Here is a 25000-nt window from a genome sequence, read left to right on the forward strand (position 1 = left end):
TGCTGATCGATAGTATTGTTGATTGATTAATTAAATTAAATATCCCCAATTAAAGTCCCCGTTATGCTTTTTTGAATATTACCTTTCATATCTGCAGAGTTTTAAAGGTCAAAGTGCAGATATGGAGTTATTGTTTCCCAAAAGTAAGAAGTGATTCTGAGCTGAATGGAGTCGTTAGTGTTTCAGTCTCACTTCCTGCTGTAGGTCTGCAACTCATTTCCATAGTGACGGTCTCTGGTCTTGATTGGCTGAGCAGCGTCTCTTAGCCCCGCCCTCAAACACTGTAGTTTCTCTGAGACTGGAGGAGTTTGGTTCGTGGTGTTCATGTGGAGAAGACGCTGTTCTGAGAAAAGAGCTGATGATGTAATGATTATTATGAGAAAATGAAAGCGTTTTTGAGCTTGCATTCATGTAAACCCAGCTACATTAACTGATGACTAACTACATGATCTACCTGATCCGCTTTAACTGTGTGTGTGTGTGTGTGTGTGTGTGTGTGTGTGTGTGTGTGTGTGTGTGTGTGTGTGTGTGTGTGTGTGTGTGTGTGTGTGTGTGTGTCCGTCAGTGAGGCTCTGATGAAGATGAAGGGTGTTTATGAGCAGAACTCGCAGCTCGGCGATCCGTCCAGCCTTCAGCCTCAGATCATACAAACTGCTCATAACATCGTCAGACTCAGAGGAGAGATGAGCAAATACCAGGTACACACACACACACACACACACACACACACACACACACACACACACACAATCAGCCTCAGATCATACAAACTGCTCATAACATCGTCAGACTCAGAGGAGAGATGAGCAAATACCAGGTACACACACACACACACACACACACACACACACAATCAGCCTCAGATCATACAAACTGCTCATAACATCGTCAGACTCAGAGGAGAGATGAGCAAATACCAGGTACACACACACACACACACACACACACACACACACACACAATCAGCCTCAGATCATACAAACTGCTCATAACATCGTCAGACTCAGAGGAGAGATGAGCAAATACCAGGTACACACACACACACACACACACACACAATCAGCCTCAGATCATACAAACTGCTCATAACATCGTCAGACTCAGAGGAGAGATGAGCAAATACCAGGTACACACACACACACACACACACACACACACACACACACACACAATCAGCCTCAGATCATACAAACTGCTCATAACATCGTCAGACTCAGAGGAGAGATGAGCAAATACCAGGTACACACACACACACACACACACACACACACACACACAATCAGCCTCAGATCATACAAACTGCTCATAACATCGTCAGACTCAGAGGAGAGATGAGCAAATACCAGGTACACACACACACACACACACACACACACACACACACAATCAGCCTCAGATCATACAAACTGCTCATAACATCGTCAGACTCAGAGGAGAGATGAGCAAATACCAGGTACACACACACACACACACACACACACACACACACACACACACACACACACACACAATCAGCCTCAGATCATACAAACTGCTCATAACATCGTCAGACTCAGAGGAGAGATGAGCAAATACCAGGTACACACACACACACACACACACACACACACACACACACAATCAGCCTCAGATCATACAAACTGCTCATAACATCGTCAGACTCAGAGGAGAGATGAGCAAATACCAGGTACACACACACACACACACACACACACACACACACACACACACACACACACACAATCAGCCTCAGATCATACAAACTGCTCATAACATCGTCAGACTCAGAGGAGAGATGAGCAAATACCAGGTACACACACACACACACACACAATCAGCCTCAGATCATACAAACTGCTCATAACATCGTCAGACTCAGAGGAGAGATGAGCAAATACCAGGTACACACACACACACACACACACACACACAATCAGCCTCAGATCATACAAACTGCTCATAACATCGTCAGACTCAGAGGAGAGATGAGCAAATACCAGGTACACACACACACACACACACACACACACACACACAATCAGCCGCAGATCATACAAACTGCTCATAACATTGTCAGACTCAGAGGAGACATCAGCAAATACCAGGTACACACACACACACACACACACACACACACACACACACACACACACACACACACACACACACACAATCAGCCTCAGATCATACAAACTGCTCATAACATCGTCAGACTCAGAGGAGAGATGAGCAAATACCAGGTACACACACACACACACACACACACACACACACACAATCAGCCTCAGATCATACAAACTGCTCATAACATCGTCAGACTCAGAGGAGAGATGAGCAAATACCAGGTACACACACACACACACACACACACACACACACACACACACACAATCAGCCGCAGATCATACAAACTGCTCATAACATTGTCAGACTCAGAGGAGACATCAGCAAATACCAGGTACACACACACACACACACACACACACACACACACACACACACACACACACAATCAGCCTCAGATCATACAAACTGCTCATAACATCGTCAGACTCAGAGGAGACATCAGCAAATACCAGGTACACACACACACACACACACACACACACTACTTAATTTTCAGTAATATTATTGATCTGACTGCACGAACACTATCAGAGCTGAATAATGAGTGTTTGTAAAGCTGAATTGGTCTGATATTTAGGTTTGATCATTGAATCTGGTCATTACTGCGCAGCTGTGCTGTATAAAGCTCTGCACTCGACTCACACACTCGTTTATAAACACACGTGTGTTCCTCAGGGTCAGCTGACTGAAGCCGGCGGAGAGACACTGCAGTTCTTGCCCACCAGGTCAGTCCCGGAGTGTGTGTGAGAGTGAGTGTGAGAATACCAGCTACACACTAGGGCTGTAATCAAACAAAGAGAATCTTGGTCGACTGAAGTCCTGAAATTTTCTACTAATATTGACGTTAGGAGAAACAAACGTTAAATGAATGAGCTGCGCTCTGTGTGCAGGACTTGGTAGCCTTGTTGTCCGCCTAAATGAATTATAAATAAACATAAGAAACTAGTTGGCTATTTGCAGTATATTAAATCGTGTTTGACCTAATTATTTTGCACTGAAATGAGTCTGACACACGAGTCACATCACATGACATCACGTGCACCTGCGCAATATCAGAGCCTATGATTTCTGAAAATAGTACCGTGTTGTCAACTAGTGATATCATCACAAGAACTTTTGAGGAATATGCAACATAATTTAGGCAATTGTTTTTGTCATGTATTATAATAACTGACAGACACTGTCATTTCAGCCGCTCTGTACAGCTCAGCTTCGCAGCTGAGACACGAATAGACTTAACTTAAAGCTTTTACTCTTAAACACAAAAGGCACGTCCACTTTAATAAAAAATGAATATTTATTAAACTCTTAAAAAAAGAGCAGAAACGAAATAAAGTTCATAACTGAAAAATAGTCTAGTAGCCAAAAAATCGACCAATCAGAATTTTGGTCGAGCCAGAAAGTATATAAACGACTAATCGACTGGGAGATTACAGCCCTAGTACACCCACACACAACCTCAGACCATAGAAACTGCTCATAACATGAGCGCGCGCGTGTGTGTGTGTGTAGTTTTGACTGGTCAGTGTGTGTGTTTGTAGTTTTGACTCATCAGCGTGTGTTTGTAGTTTTGACTGGTCAGTGTGTGTGTTTGTAGTTTTGACTCGTCAGCATGTGTGTTTGTAGTTTTGACTCATCAGTGTGTGTGTTTGTAGTTTTGACTCATCAGTGTGTGTGTGTGTGTGTGTGTGTGTGTGTATTTGTAGTTTTGACTGGTCAGTGTGCGTGTTTGTAGTTTTGACTCATCAGCGTGGATTTGTAGTTTTGACTGGTACGTGTGTGTGTTTGTAGTTTTGACTCATCAGTGTGTGTGTGTGTGTGTGTGTGTGTATTTGTAGTTTTGACTTGTCAGCATGTGTGTTTGTAGTTTTGACTCATCTGTGTGTGTGTGTGTGTGTGTGTGTGTGTGTGTGTGTGTGTGTGTGTGTGTATTTGTAGTTTTGACTGGTCAGTGTGTGTGTGTGTGTGTGTGTGTTTGTAGTTTTGACTGGTCAGTGTGTGTATTTGTAGTTTAGACTCATCAGTGTGTGTGTGTGTGTGTGTGTGTGTGTGTGTGTGTGTGTATTTGTAGTTTTGACTGGTCAGTGTGTGTGTGTGTTTGTAGTTTTGACTGGTCAGTGTGTGTATTTGTAGTTTTGACTCATCAGCGTGTGTGTGTGTGTGTGTGTGTGTGTGTGTGTGTGTGTGTATTTGTAGTTTTGACTGGTCTGTGTGTGTGTGTGTGTGTGTGTTTGTAGTTTTGACTGGTCAGTGTGTGTATTTGTAGTTTTGACTTATCAGTGTGTGTGTGTGTGTGTGTGTGTTTGTTTGTAGTTTTGACTGGTCAGTGTGTGTATTTGTAGTTTTGACTCATCAGTGTGTGTGTGTGTGTGTGTATTTGTAGTTTTGACTGGTCAGTGTGTGTGTGTGTGTGTGTGTGTGTAGTTTTGACTGGTCAGTGTGTGTATTTGTAGTTTTGACTCATCAGCGTGTGTGTGTGTGTGTATATAGTGCGGAGTACATCACTGTGCTGAGTGAGTCCAGCACGTCTCCGTCAGAGAACATCTATGAGTGTGGTCTGGATGAAGAGTTTGAGGTGGACTTTCCCGTCGGCCAGTGTACGGCGCTCTACGACTTTGACGGTGAGTTTCTTCCCTTTCTTCTTCTGTTCTTCATCTCACTTCCACCTTTCATCTCACTTCCACCTTTCATCTCACTAATATGACTTAGTATGTCAATTTCAAATTTGTCATAATTGTAGTTTAAAGTTAAGTCGTTTTGGTTTACATCTAATAATAATGTCATAATTCCGACTTCATCTTTATAAATAACTTTTTATCATAACTATAACTTGTTTCTGTCAGTTTAAACTTTGTCACACAAGAAGTCGAAATTATGACAGTCATATTTATGAGATAGTAAATCATCATTTTTATTAGTTGTAAAGTAGAAATGATTACTTCACACAATTAAGATAGAAAGTCAAAATTATAATATACAAAGTTAAATTTATGAGATGAAGTCAAATTTATGACTTAAAACAACAAGACATAAGAAGCCGAAATTATGACTTAAATGACAAATGTCTTATTATAAGTCATAAATTTGACTTCATCTCATAAATTTAACTTTGTATATTATAATTTTGACTTTCTATCTTAATTGGGTGAAGTAATCATTTCTACTTTACAACTAATAAAGATGACTTGAAGTCAAAATGATGATGACTTAGTATGTCATAATTTTACGTCATTTTAAGTCGTAATTTCGACTTTTCATCTCATAAATATGACTTGGGATGTAATAATTTGTCATAATTATGATTTACAAAAGCATGATTTTTTTTTTCTTCTTACATTTATAACACTAAATATTGTGTGTTATTTCTTAGCTTGGCCTAAAACTACAGAAAACTAGTGAGTGTTTCTAATACGGCAGCAGATTTGACATATTTCTGTCCTCTGACTAATGTTTCCTTCCTCTTTCATAGAAACGTTGCTGTTTGTAATTTAATGTTGGGGAAACCGGGAACACAATAAATATATTTGTTGTATTTTTCCAATCAACACTATAAAATTGTATCCAACCATGACGACTTCTGCTTTTGAGAGCCGTTGTTGCACATGTTTGTTCCTGTGTGTCTTCCCATGAGCCTCTGCCTGAGCGTGTGTGTGTGTGTGTGTGTGTGTGTGTGTGTGTGTGTGTGCAGGCAGCAGCGAGGGAGCCGTGTGCATCCAGGCGGGCGAGCAGCTGAGTCTGATGGATGAGGATCAGGGTGACGGATGGGTCAGAGTTCAGAGAGCCAGTGGAGATGTGGGATACGTGCCGGCCTCATACATCCAGATCATCTGATCACGTCATGTGACCCGCTCACTCTATGCTCCTGTGTTATGCTATTATGGGCAGGGTTTTCTTTCTTTTCTCTCAGCATGTTATATGCTCCTGCTGGTGATTTTTCTGTGCATTTGTAGTTTTAAAGATCATGGTCATTGTCTTTTCCTGTTGTGTTTGTTGATTATTGCAGTCATGTGAGCAGAAGCCTTCATGTCACTGTGTTTTAACATAAATACAGTCATGTGTGTCCAAACGTTCGACTCTGCTTCTGTATGTTATAGAGTAATGATATAAACTTAGACTTAGAAAACTTTAATGTCCTCAGAGAGGCAATTTGTTGTGCAGTGCAGACATATTGACACATAATCCACAACACAAACATTATCCACATGCACAATATCATAAATAAATAAAACTACTTCACATATATGCTCCAGTCATACCCCTCCCCACACCTTATTTGATTGGGTTATTGCCATGGGAATGAATGAGTTTTTTGCTCGGTTGGTTCTAACCTTGGGATATCTGCGACCTGAGGGAGAGGCTTGAACTCCACGGAGAGTGGATGGGTTTGATCCATGCAAACCTCGTCTGCCTTCTGTGCCAATCTCGTCAGGTATAGCTGGTACAGGTCGACCTGTTGTTTACCAGTGATTCTTCCACAGGTTTTTAACAATCTTCCCCAATTTGTTCCTGTGGGTGATTTTTGAATGTCCATACCAGCATACAATACAGTAGGAGAGAATACTCTCAATAAAAGACTTATAAAAAAGAGTCAACATTTTATTGTCAACATTAAAATAATTAAGCTTTCTAAGAAAATACAAACGTTGACCCTTTTTAAAAACGGCATCAGCACACTGATCCCAGGATCATTTACAGTCAATGATAAGACCGAGACTTGCACTCCGTCACCATCTCTATCTCCTCTCCCTTTCTCAGAGTCGGGGTGGGTGAGCGAGCCCCATGTCTAAAGTCTAAAACCAACTCTTTGGAGGCTTCACACCAGTCAACAAATTCATGCAACACTGGACCATGTTCAGTTCCATCTCGCTCCAATAAACTAATCACAGCAGTATCATCTGCAAATTTAATTATATAATGTCCAGGGTAACTACTGCGACAACAGTCAGTGTACAATATATATAATAGTGGTGACAAGACGCTAGCTTGTGGTGTCCCAATTGAAGTGAAGCGGACCCCGGATAATGTGTTCCCCTCTCTTACTCTTTTTGGCCGCCCACTCGGGAAGTCCAAGATCCATTTAATTAGCGTTGAGTTTAGCTGGAAGTTGTCTCTAAGTCTAAAGAGAGACTAAAGAGAGTTCAGTTTCAGTAACTTTGTAATCCATGTTATTGAAATTTGTCTTCTATGAACAAGTTGTTTGCGTCTTCTGTCTCTTTAAATGCTCAGTCTGTAAAGCAGGATGGATTCTGATTGGCTGTCAATGTTTTTAACGTTCATCAGCTGTAGAAATCGTTCTGAAAGTGATTCCAACGTTATCGTTCCTCTGTGTTGTTGTCGTTACAGTTGTGGACTAAGAATGAATTTTAAAACTATAATGTTAGTTATCATCCTTATTAAGAATGGGCATTTAGAGCGATTACTAAAAGGTTTTTTTTTTTTTATACCAATCGTTGATTATGTGAATGGGCCCAATTGGTATTTAACAAAAGACTTTGAATTCAAACTCAGAAATGTTTTAAAACATGTTTTTGGTACTTTTGTGAGTGTGATCTTACTTTTGTAAGATCAAAATGACAGTAAGCTCGTCGAGTTTTGTTTTGGTATATGTGCAGGTGTGTGTGTGTGTGTGTGTGTGTGTGTGTCTCCCCCTGCTGGCAACACATCACAGCAATATTATCATTTTATCAACATAAACTAAATTAACTTTAATACATTCCCTAGGGTGTAGTCACTAGTGCATATTAATTTGAAGAATACCTCAAAATGTTAACTTGTTCAAGCTCTAAAACAATTTTCTTTTCCACTTCTGAATTTTATTCAGTCCCATTTTTGGACTACTGTTCTTATCCCAACTATAATCTGAAAGTAAAGGGTTGTGAATCCCGTTTCATGTTGATATTAAACTAAGGCAGACTCGGTTCGATATACAAATTTCCATTTTAATTCATTAAGAAACTAAAATATATTCTTTCCATATAAACTGCCTCTGAAATTGGGCATATTTGGCATATTTCACTCAAGCATGGACAAAATCACAGTTTTGAAACATCATTATCATCCAGGTCTCAAATGCATCACAACAGAATGTGTAAACAAAGCTGAAATCTGCAATATTTTCAATGTTACAACAACGACTTGGAGACCTGTTTGGGAAAAGTCACATGATGTCTGAAAGTCCTTAATCATCTGATTGTGCTTTAGTCTTCTTGTCCTTTTTAACATTTATTGTTATCTGAATATTTAATAAATGACAGGGATATTAAAGAGATAGTTCACCCAAACATTTTGAAGAATGTCGGAAACCAAACATTGAATTTCATAGTATTTTTTCCCCCATACTATAGGGTCCATCAACTGTTTGTTTCAAAATATCTTCTTTTGTGTTCAGTAGAAAAACATTATTCACACAGGTTTGGAACAACTTAAAGGTGCAGTGTGTAATATTTAGGAGGACCTGTTGACAGAAACGCATTATCATCTACATAACTGTGTTTTCAGTGGTGTATAAAGAGCTTACATAATGAAGCGTTGTGTGTTTATTAGCTTAGAATGAGCATTTCTCTCTACACACACCGCGGGTCCGCTTACATCCACGTTTCTACGGTGGCCCTGAACGGACAAACACGTTTCGTCACTATGTTGTTCTTCGTGTAAAGAAGCTTCAGCTAAAGTCAGCGAATAAAACACTGACACAATGATGAACAAGTGACATATTCGCAATAACAAATCGTTTTACTGAATAATTAAACAGACCTAATTTCTTAAATTAATCTTTGTAAAGAATCCTCATTGCTGAACTGGCTACTCTCTGCTGTCTCAGACGACGACATCACTTCCTGTCGGCCACCGTCTAACTTTTCTTGGCTGCAGTTCACAACCTCACCACTAGATGCCACTAAACTTACACACTGCACCTTTAAGGGCGAGTAGATGATGGTTTGTGTGTGAACTGTCCGTTTAAACTGGAAGCCGTTCCTCGGGCCCTCGAGCGGCTCAGACCTCAGATCCCACATCGGGCTCCAGTTTGTTGGACAGGACCGTGAGGATGCGGTCGAACTTGGCGCAGCGCTCCTTGTGCTCGGCCTGCGCACCCGTTTGACCCCAGAAGAGGCGCAGGGAGAACTCCGTCTGAAACACCTCCAGGAGCTCCGGGATCGGCTCCCATGCGGCTGGAGGAAGAGAGACAGGTCAGCCGTCCAATCAGATCGTCACAATCTATCACATGTGCATGTGTGTTTATCCTGTGCTGCCAAATTTAGAGACTTTTTTTCAATGTTGCTACGACTTCAAATACTGTTATTTCGTACAAGGTGCTTAAAGTACTTAAGTGTGACTTTTTGAAAACCCTTGCAAACAGCCATATTTAAGAAGAGGTAGGCTACTTGAAAAGTGCTTAACTTATTTAAATACAATATGAATTTTTTTTTTTTTTTTTTTTTGAAGCACAAATGCCATTTTTCCATGCAAAGTTAACACTGCCGGCGGTATGCTAAACCCCCGTCAGACCTTTTCTCGATACGCCAAGTACGCCAACATTATGATATAAAATATTATTTATTGAACAATAATAGCCATTATAAACTATGTATGTAATACTAAATTTTACTAAAGATATTGTTTGATAAGTGAGATCTCTGATTGTAGTCCTTATTGTCTTCAACTTGTGTGCGATTGTTGCAGTTATAAATGAATATTGTCTAGGATGTCATGATTTCATATTCGTTCTGCTGTATGACGAAATAAACTCAAGGAACTCTGCTGTATTAAAGTACGTGATGACATCATGAATATGCTAATTAGCACATAGCGACTTTCTCATTGATGCTGCAACTTGTTTTATGACAAGCTGTATTTAAAAAAATTGGCTATTTTTGGTGATTAAGAGACAGACATTCTGTCGCTTCAAACGTTCTCTCTGAGATCTACATGTAAATACAGCCGAAATGATGTCCTTATGCTATTTTTCAAATAGTCTTCAGCTACTTCTCATTAAAAGTAGTTAGCAACAAAACGCCACCTCTGAGCTGCAATAAAAATCTACAAAAATAAACGTCTGTAAATGTATCTAAATACCAATTCAGAAGCATCTTCTGAAAAAAACTAAAAAACATGGCCATTATAGCCTAAAAGTTTATGTGTAATAAATTCTATGTCGATTACTTTTTCTAACTTCTTAGTCTCATTTAACAACTTTATATTATCGTTTGGGAGTGATTTCTCAGACAAATTTTACGTGCAATTAATTTGCGATTAATAATTGCCACATTATATAATTAATTAGATTAACAGTTTTAATAGCTTGACAGCCCTAATATATTTGGCTATTTTTGATGATTAACAACCATACAAAACAAAAAAAAATAAGATATTCTGTTGCTTCAAACTTTACTCTCTGAGATTTACATGTAAATACAGCCAAAATTATATCATTTTGCTACTTTTTGAAGTCTTTATCTACTTTCCTTTGAAATTTGCCAGAATGCAAATGCGATTCAATTGCGCCACAAATATGCTAATTACCACTTAGCGACTTTCTCATTGTTGCTTCAACTTGTTTTGTAACTAGTTTTACGACAAGGAGCTTTTTTGGCTGTATTTAAACATTTTATGTTTAAACTTCACTCTCTGGTATTTACATGTAAATATAGCCGAAATGATGTCATGAATATGCTTATTCGTTTTTTTTAACTTGTTTTACGACAAGGAGCAGTTGTGGCTTCATTTAAACATGTTTGGCTATTTTTTGCGATTAGCAACCATAAAAGAGAAAGAAATTCTGTCTCTTTAAAGATTTAGATGTCAAATACAGCTGAAATTATGTAATTTAGCTACTTTTGGAGCAACGGTCATGACTGATGTGTGTGTGTGTGTGTGTGAGCGTGGCATGTGCAGTCACTAGCGTGTAGTGTGTGTGTGTGTGTGTACCTGACAGCAGGCCGTGAGCGTGGCGTGTGCAGTCACTAGCGTGTAGTGTGTGTGTGTGTGTGTACCTGACAGCAGACCGTGAGCGTGGCGTGTGCAGTCACTAGCATGTAGTGTGTGTGTGTGTGTGTGTGTACCTGACAGTAGGCCGTAAGCGTGGCGTGTGCAGTCACTAGCGTGTAGTGTGTGTGTGTGTACCTGACAGCAGACCGTGAGCATGGCATGTGCAGTCACTAGCGTGTAGTGTGTGTGTGTGTACCTGACAGCAGGCCGTGAGCGTAGCGTGTGCAGTCACTAGCGTGTAGTGTGTGTGTGTGTACCTGACAGCAGGCCGTGAGCGTAGCGTGTGCAGTCACTAGCGTGTAGTGTGTGTGTGTGTGTGTACCTGACAGCAGGCCGTGAGCGTAGCGTGTGCAGTCACTAGCGTGCAGTGTGGCGTTGCGAGCCGACTGTAGCAGGTTGTAGAGCAGCTGGCAGCCTCTGTCTGTGGATTCAACACTGTCCTCGCCCTCCATCAGCCTCAGCAGCGGCACCATGTGTGGCAGAGACACCGGCTCTGAGCCCACGACGTCTGCACACACACACGCTGTAAACACACTCCAACTCACTCAGTCTCGCACACACTCACTGTAAACTCAATCAGACTCACACACACTCGCTGTAAACTCACTCAGACTCACACACACTCGCTGTAAACACACTCACACACACTCGCTGTAAACTCACTCAGACTCACTGTAAACACACTCCAACTCACTGTAAACTCACTCACACACACTCGCTGTAAACTCACTCACACACACTCACTGTAAACTCACTCAGACTAGCTGTAAACTCACTCAGACTTGCACACACTCGCTGTAAACACACTCAGACTCACTGTAAACTCATTCAGACTCACTGTAAACTCACTCAGACTCGCTGTAAACTCACTCAGACTCGCACACACTCACTGTAAACTCACTCAGACTCACTGTAAACTCATTCAGACTCGCTGTAAACTCACTCAGACTCGCACACACTCACTGTAAACACTCAGACTCACTGTAAACTCATTCAGTCTCGCTGTAAACTCACTCAGACTCGCACACACTCACTGTAAACTCATTCAGACTCGCTGTAAACTCACTCAGACTCGCACACACTCGCTGTAAACACACTCAGACTCACTGTAAACTCATTCAGACTCGCTGTAAACTCACTCAGACTCGCACACACTCACTGTAAACTCACTCAGACTCACTGTAAACTCATTCAGTCTTGCTGTAAACTCACTCAGACTCGCACACACTCACTGTAAACACTCAGACTCACTGTAAACTCATTCAGACTCGCTGTAAACTCACTCAGACTCGCACACACTCGCTGTAAACTCACTCAGACTCACTGTAAACTCACTCAGACTCACACACTTGCTATAAACTCACTCAGACTTGCTGTAAACTCACTCAGACTCGCACACACTCACTGTAAACACTCAGACTCACTGTAAACTCATTCAGACTCGCTGTAAACTCACTCAGACTCGCACACACTCACTGTAAACACTCAGACTCACTGTAAACTCATTCAGACTCGCTGTAAACTCACTCAGACTCGCACACACTCACTGTAAACACACTCAGACTCACTGTAAACTCATTCAGACTCGCTGTAAACTCACTCAGACTCGCACACACTCGCTGTAAACTCACTCAGACTCACTGTAAACTCACTCAGACTCACTCACACTCACTGTAAACACACTTCAACTCACTGTAAACTCACTCACACTCGCTGTAAACTCACTCAGACTACCTAAACACACTTCAACTCACTGTAAACTCACTCAGACTCACTGTAAACTCACTCAGACTCACTGTAAACTCACTCAGACTCACTGTAAACACACTCAGACTCACACACACTCGCTGTAAACTCATTCAGACTCACACACACTCACTGTAAACTCCTCACTCACTGTAAACTCACTCAGACTCACACAAACTTGCTGTAAACTCACTCAGACTCACACACACTTGCTATAAACTCACTCAGACTCACAAACACACTCGCTGTAAACTCACTCAGACTCACACACACTCGTTTTAAACCCATTCGGACTCACACACTCGCTGTAAACTCACTCACAAACACACACACACTCACCCTCGCCCTCATTCAGGGACTTCATGAAGGGCTTCAGGCTCTTTTCGAAGGTCACGGCGCTGTCGGTGTGATTACGCCTCAGCGCTCGCCACGTATTCTCCAACCTGACCACCTGAAGGACAACAATAATATACAAATAAACGTGAATTGAATTGGAATAAAATAAGCTTTCTGGACAAAAATAAAATAAAGTCAGTATAATTTTAGGGCTTCGGGTCATTTTGACGCAAGGGAAGGATTTGTTACAGCAAAATCCACATCTTGAGAGATTTCTCTGAAAACGAGAAGTATAATATGAACTCGATACCTGCGGCAGCTCAAGCGCCTTCATGACAGCGGAGAAGGCGTACAGGTCTCGTGTGGTGTTTCGCAGCTCCTGTGCCAGCGTGATGATCCTGCTCAGCACCGTCGCTCGCTGAACCAGCGTCCCAGTACAGCCCAGCAGATCCACCGCCACACCCAGAGCCAGAGAGTGGTGCCTGATGGGAACACAGCGGGTGATGACATCAGCACGCATTACCAGTGTCCGGGAATGCATTACAAGTAACTTGAGTTATGTATTCAGATTAGTTTCTCAAGTAAATAGTAAAGTAACGCATTACTTTTAAAATTTGCACCAAAATGTCTGAGTTACTTTTTCAAATAATAAAGTACTTTAAAATAATAATACTTTCCCCAACACTGAGAAACACCACAGCACAGCGGTGGCCACGACACACACACACACAAACACACACACACACACATACCTCTCCAGCAGGTCCCGTCGGAGCTGGCCTCCGTGTGGCAGTGTGATGAGCTCCAGTCCACTCTCAACTCCCATGATGCTCTTCTGCTCCGGCGTCACACCTGTGACGCGCGCCACCTGAGCCATATTAAAAATATAATAAATAAAAGCATATATAAGTGTGTCCCATCGACCAGGTCACTTTAATATTATTTATAAATGATGCTTTATTTAGTTTGGCGATAATAACCATGTGTGTGTGTGTGTACCTGGCAGTTGATGCTGAGCATGTGCAGTGCGGTGGTTCTGGCGTCGGTGTGTGTGAGCAGCTCTTTGACCCTCATCAGGACGCTCTGGTCCAGCGGGCGGTTGTTCTCGGGCAGCAGAAGCGAGCGAAACTCCGCCAGACGAAAGCAGGAGCTCGTCTCCGTCTGCGGCCGCTGGAAACACCAGTCGCGCTCGTCCTCGTCTCCGTGTGTGTGTGTGAGTGGCTGCTCCTCCAGCTTCTGCTCCTCCAGCTTCTGCGCCTCCAGGAACCCGAAGCTTGTCTCGGTGAGGCGCGCGCGACTCGTCCACTTCTCCTGAGCGCGGAGCCGCGCCGCGTGACCTTTCGGCAACATGGTGACTGGGACCTGCGAGGTCAAAGGTCAGTTCATTACTGTCATACATGGAGTCTAATGTTATCTTAAAAACATTGAGATTAACACGAAACAAGTTGGAATTTCTGTAATCTGATGCTGATCTCAGTTGGACACCATTGACTTCCATTATACGGACAAAAACACTGAAACGTTTTTCAAAATATCTTCGTTTGTGTTCCAAAGACCTGCGAGGTCAAAGATCAGTACATTAGTGTCATACATGGAGTCTAATGTTATCGTAAAAACATTGAGCTCAACACTAAACTCAAGTTGGAACTTCTGTAATCTGATGCTGATCTCAGTTGGACCCCATTGACTTCCATTATACGGACAAAAACACTGAAACGTTTTTCCACAGAAGAAAGGAAGTCATCCATATTTGGAATGACACAAATAAATGATGACGATAATTTATTGGGTGAACTATCACTTTATGAGGTCTCTGTGATGTCAACTAAATTTATTCATTTAAATTATGAAAAACTTTTTTTGCAAACAGACAGATTTTTGTCTTTGTAATACTGGAGCCTCTGAAGTGACAACATTTTTTCCGTGTACCTGAGAAACTTTGCGTTCTCTCTTAAAAAAAAAAAGACTATAACCAGTAGATGGCGGCAGAGGAGCACTTATTGTCTAATTAGCCATTTCCACTCCTTAATATATGGACAACTGACTGAAAACTGAAAACTTTAGGACTTGTTGCATCCTAAAAACTTTGCATTCCTTCACAGAACTTTTACGTTTCCCCAAGAAACTTTGCAAAAATATGAGTGAAAGAACTTTTTGAGAGCAAACGCAAGGATTTCTAAGGATAATGCAATACTTTTGCGAGAGAAACATAGTTTTTCCTCTCGTCTCATATGTTTTCTATCCTAAAATTAAAAGTTAAAAGATGTAGAAAAACTAAAATGTTATGGTAAACAAACACTTTTGTCAAAAAAAAAAAAAAAAAGACTATAACCAGTAGATGGCGGCAGAGGAGCACTTATTGTTTAATTAGCCATTTCCATTCCCTAATATTTAGGAAAAACATTTTTGTCTTTGTAATACTGTCTGGAGTGATACAGTGATGGGAAAAAATGTCATATTTCAATACTTGTTGAATCCTAAAAATTTGGCAAAAATATAAAGGATTATTAGGATAATGCAATACTTTCTCTTGTGAGAGAAACATCATTTTTCCTCTCGTCTCATATATTTTCTAGCCTCACTGATATAATTATGCCAGAAGTGTGTTGATTTATCAGTCCTGCGCCCATGACCTCTGACCTGTGGCACCAGCTCTCCGTAGGGGTCGCCGGGGTCGCACTGGGCCGGGGGGAACACGATGGAGATGCGCAGGGGTTTGGGAGGCGCTCGGGAGTGGAGCTGTCCATCAGAGCCCACCAGAGGAGACCCACCGAGACTCGACTGACAGGAAGTGGCTGGGCTGAGGACAGGCTCACTTCCTGTGCGGAACACCGGGGACACGGGGGCGGGGCCAGAGTCATGTGAAGCGCTGCTCTGAGGAACACCTGAGGAACATGGACAAATCAATCAGTGTAGTACTCAGATCCCAGATCAGTTTTTAAGTATGTTCATCATGTGTGTGTGTGTGTGTGTGTGTGTGTGTGTGTGTGTGTGTGTACCTGTGCGAAGGTTGCTGTCAGATTGTGCAGACTGTAGAAATGGTCTCCCCACTGTCTCCAGATTAGCAGGCTGACTGCCGCTCCTAACACTCACACACAAACAATACACCGTTAACTATACGCACAGTGTGCTAGACAGGTATTGTGTCTGATTCTGACACGGTTCCTCTTTTACTGCAATATTCTGCAAATCTGTCTGCCGGAAATTTTAGTCAATTAAGTTTTAAATATAGCTTCACTTCAGGAGGCCTTTATTAACCCCCAGAGCCTGTGGAGCACTTTTATGATGGACAGATGCACTTTTATGATGGATAGATGTACTTTTATGATGGAGAGATGCACTTTTATGATGGACAGATGCACTTTTATGATGGACAGATGCACTTTTATGATGGACAGATGCACTTTTATGATGGATAGATGTACTTTTATGATGGAGAGATGCACTTTTATGATGGATAGATGCACTTTTATGATGGAGAGATGCACTTTTATGATGGATAGATGCACTTTTATGATGGACAGATGCACTTTTATGATGGAGAGATGCACTTTTATGATGGAGAGATGCACTTTTATGATGGATAGATGCACTTTTTTGATGGACAGATGCACTTTTATGATGGACAGATGCACTTTTTTGATGGACAGATGCACTTTTATGATGGAGAGATGCACTTTTATGATGGATAGATGCACTTTTATGATGGATAGATGCACTTTTATGATGGATAGATGCACTTTTATGATGGAGAGATGCACTTTTATGATGATAGATGCACTTTTATGATGGACAGATGCACTTTTATGATGGCTAGATGCACTTTTATGATGGCTAGATGCACTTTTATGATGGATAAATGCACTTTTATGATGGAGAGATGCACTTTTATGATGATAGATGCACTTTTATGATGATAGATGCACTTTTATGATGGATAGATTAACTTTTATGATGGACAGATGCACTTTTATGATGGACAGATGCACTTTTATGATGGATAGATGCACTTTTATCGACACCTAGGATGGCTTGAGGGTGAGTAAATCATCGGCTAATTTTCATTTTTGGGTGAACTATCCCTTTAAGGCTTTGCAGTACTTCTTTTGCTTTATTTTTGAGGCAGTTAAAGTATAAATTTAGTTACCTATTTCTGTTTTAAAATGAGTAAAAGTAGTTTTTCATGAACATGTGTGGATAAACAATTTTAAAGTAAATTTTTATATGAATGTAGCATCATTATCATAGAAAAATTAAACATCTTTCAGTTGCATTTCAATGTTTGCATCTTTTTAAACAAATAAATGCCAAATCACACCAAATAAATTTGCATAAATACAATCAAAATTTAAATGGACAAAGCCTTGCAAAAATGATAATTCAACTCAATGTCTGTCCACAACCTTGCAATCTCCTGTTTTGAATGACTGTTCTGAATGTTGGTATCACCGACCGTGTGTGTGTGTGTGTGTGTGTGTGTGTGTGTGTGTGTGTGTGTGTTTGTGTGTGTGTGTGTGTGTGTGTGTGTGTGTGTGTGTGTGTGTGTGTACCTGAGCAGGTTGTTGCTGTTGACCTGCAGCATGTCTCTCTGAGAGGAACTCAGGCTCCGCCTCTTGCTCTGACCTCGTGACAGCTGGGCGGAGCTTGATGACCTCGCCGCCTGCCGCTCGCTGATGATGCGTAGAGGCAGAGTGCGCGTGATTGGCTGAAAGATGATGGCGCCGGTGGAATTCGAGATGGGACGCCGTCCGCCGACATGAAACCGAATTAACGCTGGTATGTTATCGAACTGATCGTTCTCAAACTGAAACAGCTCTCTGGTGTAACCCTACACACACACACACACACACGTCAGACTCAGTCTCTGAACGCTCGTTCACACGGCGGATGCTGAGACTGACACTGTACCTGTTTGGGTCGCAGAACGACACGTATGATCTTGAAGTGCATGGGTTGATTTTTCCACATGCAGCTCAGGACGTATTCACCGGGACTGGAGCTGGAGTCGCGCACCAGAAACTCTCCGTCTCTAGAGAACAGCTTCTCCGCAACCTACACACACACACACACACGCTTATTAAACAAATACATGCACTGATATCAACATATAGTGAGGTTTGGCTGGACTGCGTGCCAGTCATTTACAGTACAACTGCACAACATTGCACAATATCAACAAACTTGGTTTATTTATGCAGATTGCATTGTGAACATAGAAAAAATGTCTGGTAAATACATAATTAAATTATTAAAAAAACTAACAAATAAATTAATAAAATAATTAGTTATTTAAAATTATATAAAATGTTGGTTTAAAATATATCGGTTATACGCTTTCAAATATAAAGAATTATCGGTATTGGCCATAATTTTCATATCGGTGCATCCCTAGAAAAAGAGCTTTGTGGACAAACATTCCTCCTGTTGTTTTCCAACGTCCTGCAGGTTTGGAATGACATGAGAGCGAGTGGTTTTGGGTAGCATGGTATCGCGCACACACACACCTCGCGCGGCAGCTGTCCATGATACCAGGCGTGACCCCTCAGGTCTTCAGTGCTGAGTTTCAGCTCCTCCTCCAGCTCTTTCTTCAGAGAGTCCATGTCCTTCAGCCCTGAGAACACCTGCAGGAACATCACAATGACACACTGAAGCACTGGACAACCAGTCTGTGTGGCGAGACCTGTTCAACACGCTCACCTGACTGATGAAGGCCGACACACTCTTCCTCCTGCTGCAAAACACAGCACAACAGATTAAAAAAAGTATTTTCATTTGTAATATTTACATTTTTTACATTCATGCATTTTTATACAACCTTTTTATCCACTTTACTGGAATCTGGTCAAGTTGATTCAGTCGCAATATTTCTGACTTATATTTAGACTACAGGCAAAACCATTGTTTTCTCATGCACTGGTCTTTTTTGAGGTGTATTTTTCTTCCCTAACATGTCCTTCGTTCAGAATAATGGAAAGAAAACATCCGAAAAACACACTCAAGTGTTTATTTTATTGCATTTTATCTATTTGCGTCTGTAGATTTCAATTACAATACATATCTTTGAAGAGTTTCATCTCCACTTCAGCATCACTTACATACACCAAAATTTACAGTTTTATTCCCATCTATATTCTAAAGGTTTTTACCAAGGGGTTTGTTCATATATCATTCGCCTGATATATATTTAACACTTTATTCTTGAAAACATGATGAAAATGAGTTTTTTTCTGTCTGATGACAGTATTTTCTGAATTATGGAGTGATAAAGAGAGAAATCCAAAATCCCCTCAGTAAAAACATTTAGCTCTACTATGCCAACAAAATCAAACAAGAATTTTTAACCTGGCTTTATCCAATGTTCAGATTTATGTGCTGGAAAGTTTGTAAATTCGTTTGCATAATTAAACAACATTTCAGAACTTGTCATACAAAATTTGTCTTATTATTCTGTTTAATCAACTTGAGAAAGTATCGGGATATCTACTAGTTAAGATTTTAGCTCAAAACCACACAGAACACCAAATGCTGACGTCTGTACCGCATAAAAACACATGTACAGACATACATTTTAGGACATGCACTCACAATGCTCTGTATCCGTCCACCACACCCTCCTTCTGCTGATTTGATTACGATAAACTCTTCTTAGTGTTTGATAACTTCACCGTTACAGTAAAGACCTCTGAGAACAGCAAGGTAAAGCACTGCTGATCACTGACATGGAGAGACGTGTTTTAAAATAACATGTTAATGGCGTTTCCTTCCCATCTCACAGCCAAACCCGCTGCATTGTGTCCTCTGGACATCAGGGAATGTCCTGGGATCAGTTGCCATGGAAACGGATGTTATGGGCTCAAGGTCAGTGCAGTCAAACTCCCAAAAACTAAAGCTATAAACTCGTGTTTTTTGTGTTATTTTCCAGTACAAATATCTAACCAATTGTGAAATTAAGATACATTTACTTCTGATATTAAGTCTTGCTTTCTGAGTTCATGCTTAAAACAATGAAAACAAATAAAAAATAAATTGAGTAAATAAATAAAATTTCACTAATAAAAGTACTACAATGTATTACCATGTTTTTTTGTAAATGTACTCTAATGTTGTTTTGATAACCATAAATACTGTTGCATATGAATATGATTCCCCTGCTTGAATCATTCAGTACTATATCAAAATACATATGTAACAATAATATATTAAAGTATGCATTAAGTTATTAAAGTTTAGCTTATAAAGTATCATCTAGATTCTATGTGAAATCTCATGTTTTCCAAAGTCAAACTTGAGTTCAGCAACCCACATCAAACAACTAATGCAGAACATCTGGCTTCGATGACAACTTACTTTAATAAAGTATTTAAAAATCGACCTGAGAGCAACAAATTCTGTTTTACATGTATATATATATCAAAGGTCTATATCTATCAGCTCTGCCCTTCCCATCGCAAACACCAGGATAATCATTAACAGTCTGTGCGGGAACACCAGCTGAAACTTACCTGGAAAACAAAAACTATTCCTATTGTGGAGTTTCTCATGGAGAGAGAGATCATGATCCGAGAGTTCTTCTTCTTCTTCTTCTTCTTCTTCTTCGTCGTCGTCTTCTTCTCCTCCTCCAGTAAATCCCTCACTCACAGCTGACGAGTTCACACACGCTCCGCTCTTCCCGCGCGCGCGCGCTATCTCTCGCGCATTCCTCGCATTCCGCGCGCACTCACCTGTGTGACGGCGCCCGAGGCTCTTAAAACCCGCAACCCGTCCGACATGCTCGATCCCCGGGGGCAGAGAGAGGGAAACCTGTGTAAGCTTGATCCGACGACGCCCCGTTTCGCTGAGTTTAACCAGAGACGCGCGCGTTGTTGCGCAAGACGCCGCGTTCACAATCACACGGTGTGCGCGCTCACGGGAAAGATTCCACAGTGTGAGCCGTGACATGTTGCGAAGGAGAACACATCCTGACACTTGTGTTGTAAGTGTACTTTTATAGATGAGATGTTGGCATGTTGTCACACATTTTACTGCAATATTTCTCAATGTGTGAGTGTATTAATCCAGCTTATATTAAATCCAGCTGTTCATTGTTTGTTCATTGTTAGTTCACAGTGCATTAACTAATGTTAACAAACACAACCTTTCATTTTAATAATGTAAATGTTGTAATTAACATTAACTAAGATTAATAAATTCTGTAGAAGTATTGTTCATTCTTAATCTTAGTTCATGTTAACTAATGTTAACTAATGAATCCTATTGTAAAGTGTTGTAAGAATTTTCAGCAAAATGTAAACAAAACAATTCACTGACAATTCAGCAAAAACGCCTTTCTTCAAGATTCAGGAGTACACATATAGATTAGACCCAAGATAATAGACGTAAACCACAAAACTCACGCTTGAAGAGGAAAAGAAAAACACTTCTGGCTTACACTTGCTAAATATTTTCACTGAGGTAAACGTTTTTTGAGGAAGTGTGACAGATACTGATCTTGTATTTAAAAGATTTTATATTTTGATTTGACTATTTGTGAGTAGTTTGACTAATATGTTAGTCATTAAAGCTAATTTACTTCCATTTGAGACCCTGGACCACAAAACCAGTCACGTGGGTAAAAAATTTTTAAATTGAGATTTATACATAATCTGAAAGCTGAATAAATAAGATTTCCATTGATGCTTAGGATATGACAATATTGGGCCGAGTTATTGAAAATCTGAACTATTGAAAATCTGAACATTGAGAAAATCTCATTTAAAGTTGTGCATTTATGTTGGCGATTGTGCAGCATTCACTCACAAAAATAAATGTTTTATATATTTACGGTAGAAAATTTACAAAATATCTTCATGAAACATGATCTTTACTTAATATCCTAATGATTTTTGGAATAAAAGAAAAATCGATAATTTTGACCCATACAGTGGCAGTTGGCTATTGCCTCGTGTATACCCGTGCGACTCGCAACTGGTGACGTGATCCAGGGTCACATTTGGCGCTTGTTTAGTGTTAAATAAATAATGTGTGTTGATGAAGGTGTGTTGATTACCTGAGCTTGAGTTTGCTGGAGGGGGCGTGGTCTTCAGGGCGGAGCTGGAGGCAGGAGGCGGAGACTCGGTTGTCACGGCGACGCAGTCTCGGCACAATGCTGTGCCGGAAGAAGTCCGTGGATTTGACCAGATCAATCGGTGATGCCAGAGTGTTTTTCCGGCTCATCGTGCCGGTGGAGATATTCTCTGAGGAGAAGCAGCATATCGTTACAGCAACACACATGTGCTCTGAACGCTTTCAGAAGGTTTTTTCTTGGTTATATGAACGTTAAGAGAACATTACATTGTATCGTTGTTCGAACATTACTGGAATGTTACGTTTGAATGTTCTCTGAAGGAGGAACATTTAAAAAACGTTAGATTAACGTCCAACAAAAAAAAACGTTCCATGAACAATGTATGAATAATGTTTTTGTACCAATGTTTTAAGAACATTATTAAAGACCAAATAACTTTGAACGAAAATTGTATTAACGTTACTGGAAGAACGTTTGTCTGAGAATAACAGGGATTTTACTGATCTGTGTGTGTGAGTGTGTGAGTGTGTGAGTGTGTGTGTGTGTGTGTTCACCTTTCTCAGGCTGTTGTGTCTGTAGTTGCATTAGGATGGTTGTTCTGTGTTCGGGATCTTCGACTCCCATCAGTCTGAGATCATCCTCTGTTACAGATAGGAGACCCTGCACACACACACACACACACAGCATTTCACTGTTTCATTGTTGTTTGGCGATCTGCTCTGTGACAAATGATTTTAAAAGTACAAATATTCCACAAAGTCTCTCAATAAATAACACCTGCATGTGTAATAATGAAACAAGATGCAGTGTGAAATATGTGATATGAATATGAGTGTGTGGTCGAGTACCTCGAGGCCGTAGTACTGCTTCTCCAGTGCGCTGGTGTACTGAGGGAGTCCGACCTGTCTCAGCCAGCGCGCGATCGAGCGGTTGTCCATCGCAGATCTACACAGGCCAGATGAGAACACAAACAGGCCATTCATTATTGAATAACAGGTAAGTCATTATTGACACAAAAAGTCGAAAAAATTACTTACTAAGTCATATTCATTGGATAACTAATATACTTATGAGATGACAGTCATATTTAGGAGATAGCATAAAAAGTCAAATTTAGGAGATGACAAAAAGTTCATAATTACATTAAATATAATGTTTATGGGATATAAAGTCATTTTTGAGACGATAAAAAATCATATTTATAAGATAACATCAAAAGTCCTATTTATGAGATGACAAACAATTAAAATTGTGAGATAACATAAAAATGTATTTATGTGATAACAAAAATTCATTTATGAGATGTAATCTAAGTATCTCAGTAATCTCACTTATATGTCATAATTTGTATCTTTGTTTCTCTTTATTATGACTTAACATGTTGTCATTATGAGTTGGTATGTCATAATTTCAACGTTTTATTTCATAATCTCGACTTTTTAAATAATTATTATGACTTAGTATTAGCATATCATAATTTTGACTTTTTGATGTAATAAATTTGACTTATGTCATACTTATTATTTAATGTCATTTATGATTTTTTTTAATGTCATTATTCAGATTTACCAGAGCTTGTGTTTTCCCTCAGGTGGGCTTCCACGGGATCCTCGAGTTGCTGTGGACTGGATATATATTAGATTAAATAGCATAGCTCTTGTGTTTCATTACAGATCCTTCAGATCAGTGCTCTGGTTTCTGGGCTCTTTAAATAATAAAAGAATAAAAAGAATTTAGGAGTTTAAAGACAAACCCCAGAAGTTTTCAAATGCATGTCAGTCCGTCTAGTGCAGCTAAATTTACTTTTAGCAGAATGAAATTAAAATGAATTCTTACCTGTGCGGCAAAACTCCTCTTCTGTTCTTATTTTCTCTTATTCGTTCTTCAGTTGTCTCTCTGTCTTTATGCTTTAGTCATTAATTGTCTTAATCTCAGTTTGTTGTATTCGAAACCTCGTCCACATCTCTCTCTCTCTCTCTCTCTCTCTCTCTCTCTCTCTCTCTCTCTCTCTCTCGCTCTCTCTCTCTCTCGCTCTCTCGCTCTCTCTCTCTCTGGAGGAACCCGAGGCGCTGTGTTCTGATTGGCAGCGTCCTCTCTCTCTCAGCCAATCACAGTGCAGGAATCTCCGTGTGAAGTGTAAAGCTTCGGGTTGCACAGGTTGAGACACATTCAGTGATTATCAGAGTAACATCAGATTGTCTCTCAGGTCGATGGTTTCATGAGAAATTAGCATTTCTGTAACTGGTCGAACGTGATTCTAGTCATTACAAGCTGGTTTGATTCATACCTAATAAAATAAACCCGAAACTGGATTGAATCCGTTAGGTGCCTGATTATAATTAAGTGGGGATCTTTTAGTCGTGATTCAAATTTTTATCGTGCAAAAAAACGTAAAAAAAAAAAAAAAAAACTATTCAGAAATCAAATGCAACATTGTTCAGACTGTGCCCCAATCACATGATTACACCAGCAGATGGCGACATAGACATTCACACACCACATGTAGCACCTGGAACGGATAAAATGAGGCCCAGAATGATGTTTACAACACAGTCTATGGTTTCTACACCTTATTTAACAACGCGAATGTTATTTGCTGTGATTCGCGATCCGCTATAGAAGAAAGTGCATGATTAAACGATCAAAATATTTACAAAGCAGTGTGTTTATGGTTATAATAATTAATACAAATAATATGACAACAAATACCAGTTTGCATACAACAGCATAAAAAAAGGACTG

At 40.3% G+C, this 25000-nt stretch overlaps 2 protein-coding genes across 4 annotated transcripts in view; one reads left to right on the forward strand and one right to left on the reverse strand.

The window, feature by feature from the left end:
• trip10b (thyroid hormone receptor interactor 10b) overlaps positions 1-6193 on the forward strand; it is a 14908-nt gene extending 8715 nt beyond the window's left edge. For both annotated transcript variants that reach the window (XM_084402589.1, XM_084402588.1), the window contains 4 exons: positions 566-698; positions 2803-2852; positions 4618-4748; positions 5816-6193. In XM_084402589.1, coding sequence (XP_084258715.1) covers positions 566-698; positions 2803-2852; positions 4618-4748; positions 5816-5958 — 457 coding nt within the window. In that variant the 3' untranslated portion in view covers positions 5959-6193. The remainder of the gene's footprint in view (positions 1-565; positions 699-2802; positions 2853-4617; positions 4749-5815) is intronic.
• A 1852-nt stretch (positions 6194-8045) lies between these two features.
• On the reverse strand, positions 8046-23883 carry sh2d3a (SH2 domain containing 3A). 2 transcript variants are annotated; one of them, XM_084402528.1, is made up of 16 exons: positions 23828-23883; positions 23107-23203; positions 22813-22918; positions 22241-22427; positions 18892-18925; positions 18699-18815; positions 18103-18246; positions 17745-18022; positions 16194-16276; positions 15835-16079; positions 14194-14556; positions 13947-14062; positions 13505-13676; positions 13198-13309; positions 11435-11620; positions 8046-9296 (listed from the first exon to the last, which is right to left on the reverse strand). In XM_084402528.1, exons 2-16 carry the CDS (start codon positions 23194-23196, stop codon positions 9121-9123), a joined length of 2409 nt encoding a protein of 802 aa, XP_084258654.1. In that variant the 5' UTR covers positions 23197-23203; positions 23828-23883; the 3' UTR covers positions 8046-9120. The 2 variants fall into 2 exon arrangements, with proteins under 2 accessions (XP_084258654.1, XP_084258653.1); XM_084402527.1 differs by lacking the exons at positions 22241-22427; positions 22813-22918; positions 23107-23203; positions 23828-23883 and adding an exon at positions 20697-22223.
• Positions 23884-25000: the final 1117 nt, after the last annotated feature.

This window comes from Rutilus rutilus, assembly GCF_951802725.1.
Source record: "Rutilus rutilus genome assembly, chromosome: 2".
NCBI classification, from domain to species: Eukaryota; Metazoa; Chordata; class Actinopteri; order Cypriniformes; family Leuciscidae; genus Rutilus; species Rutilus rutilus.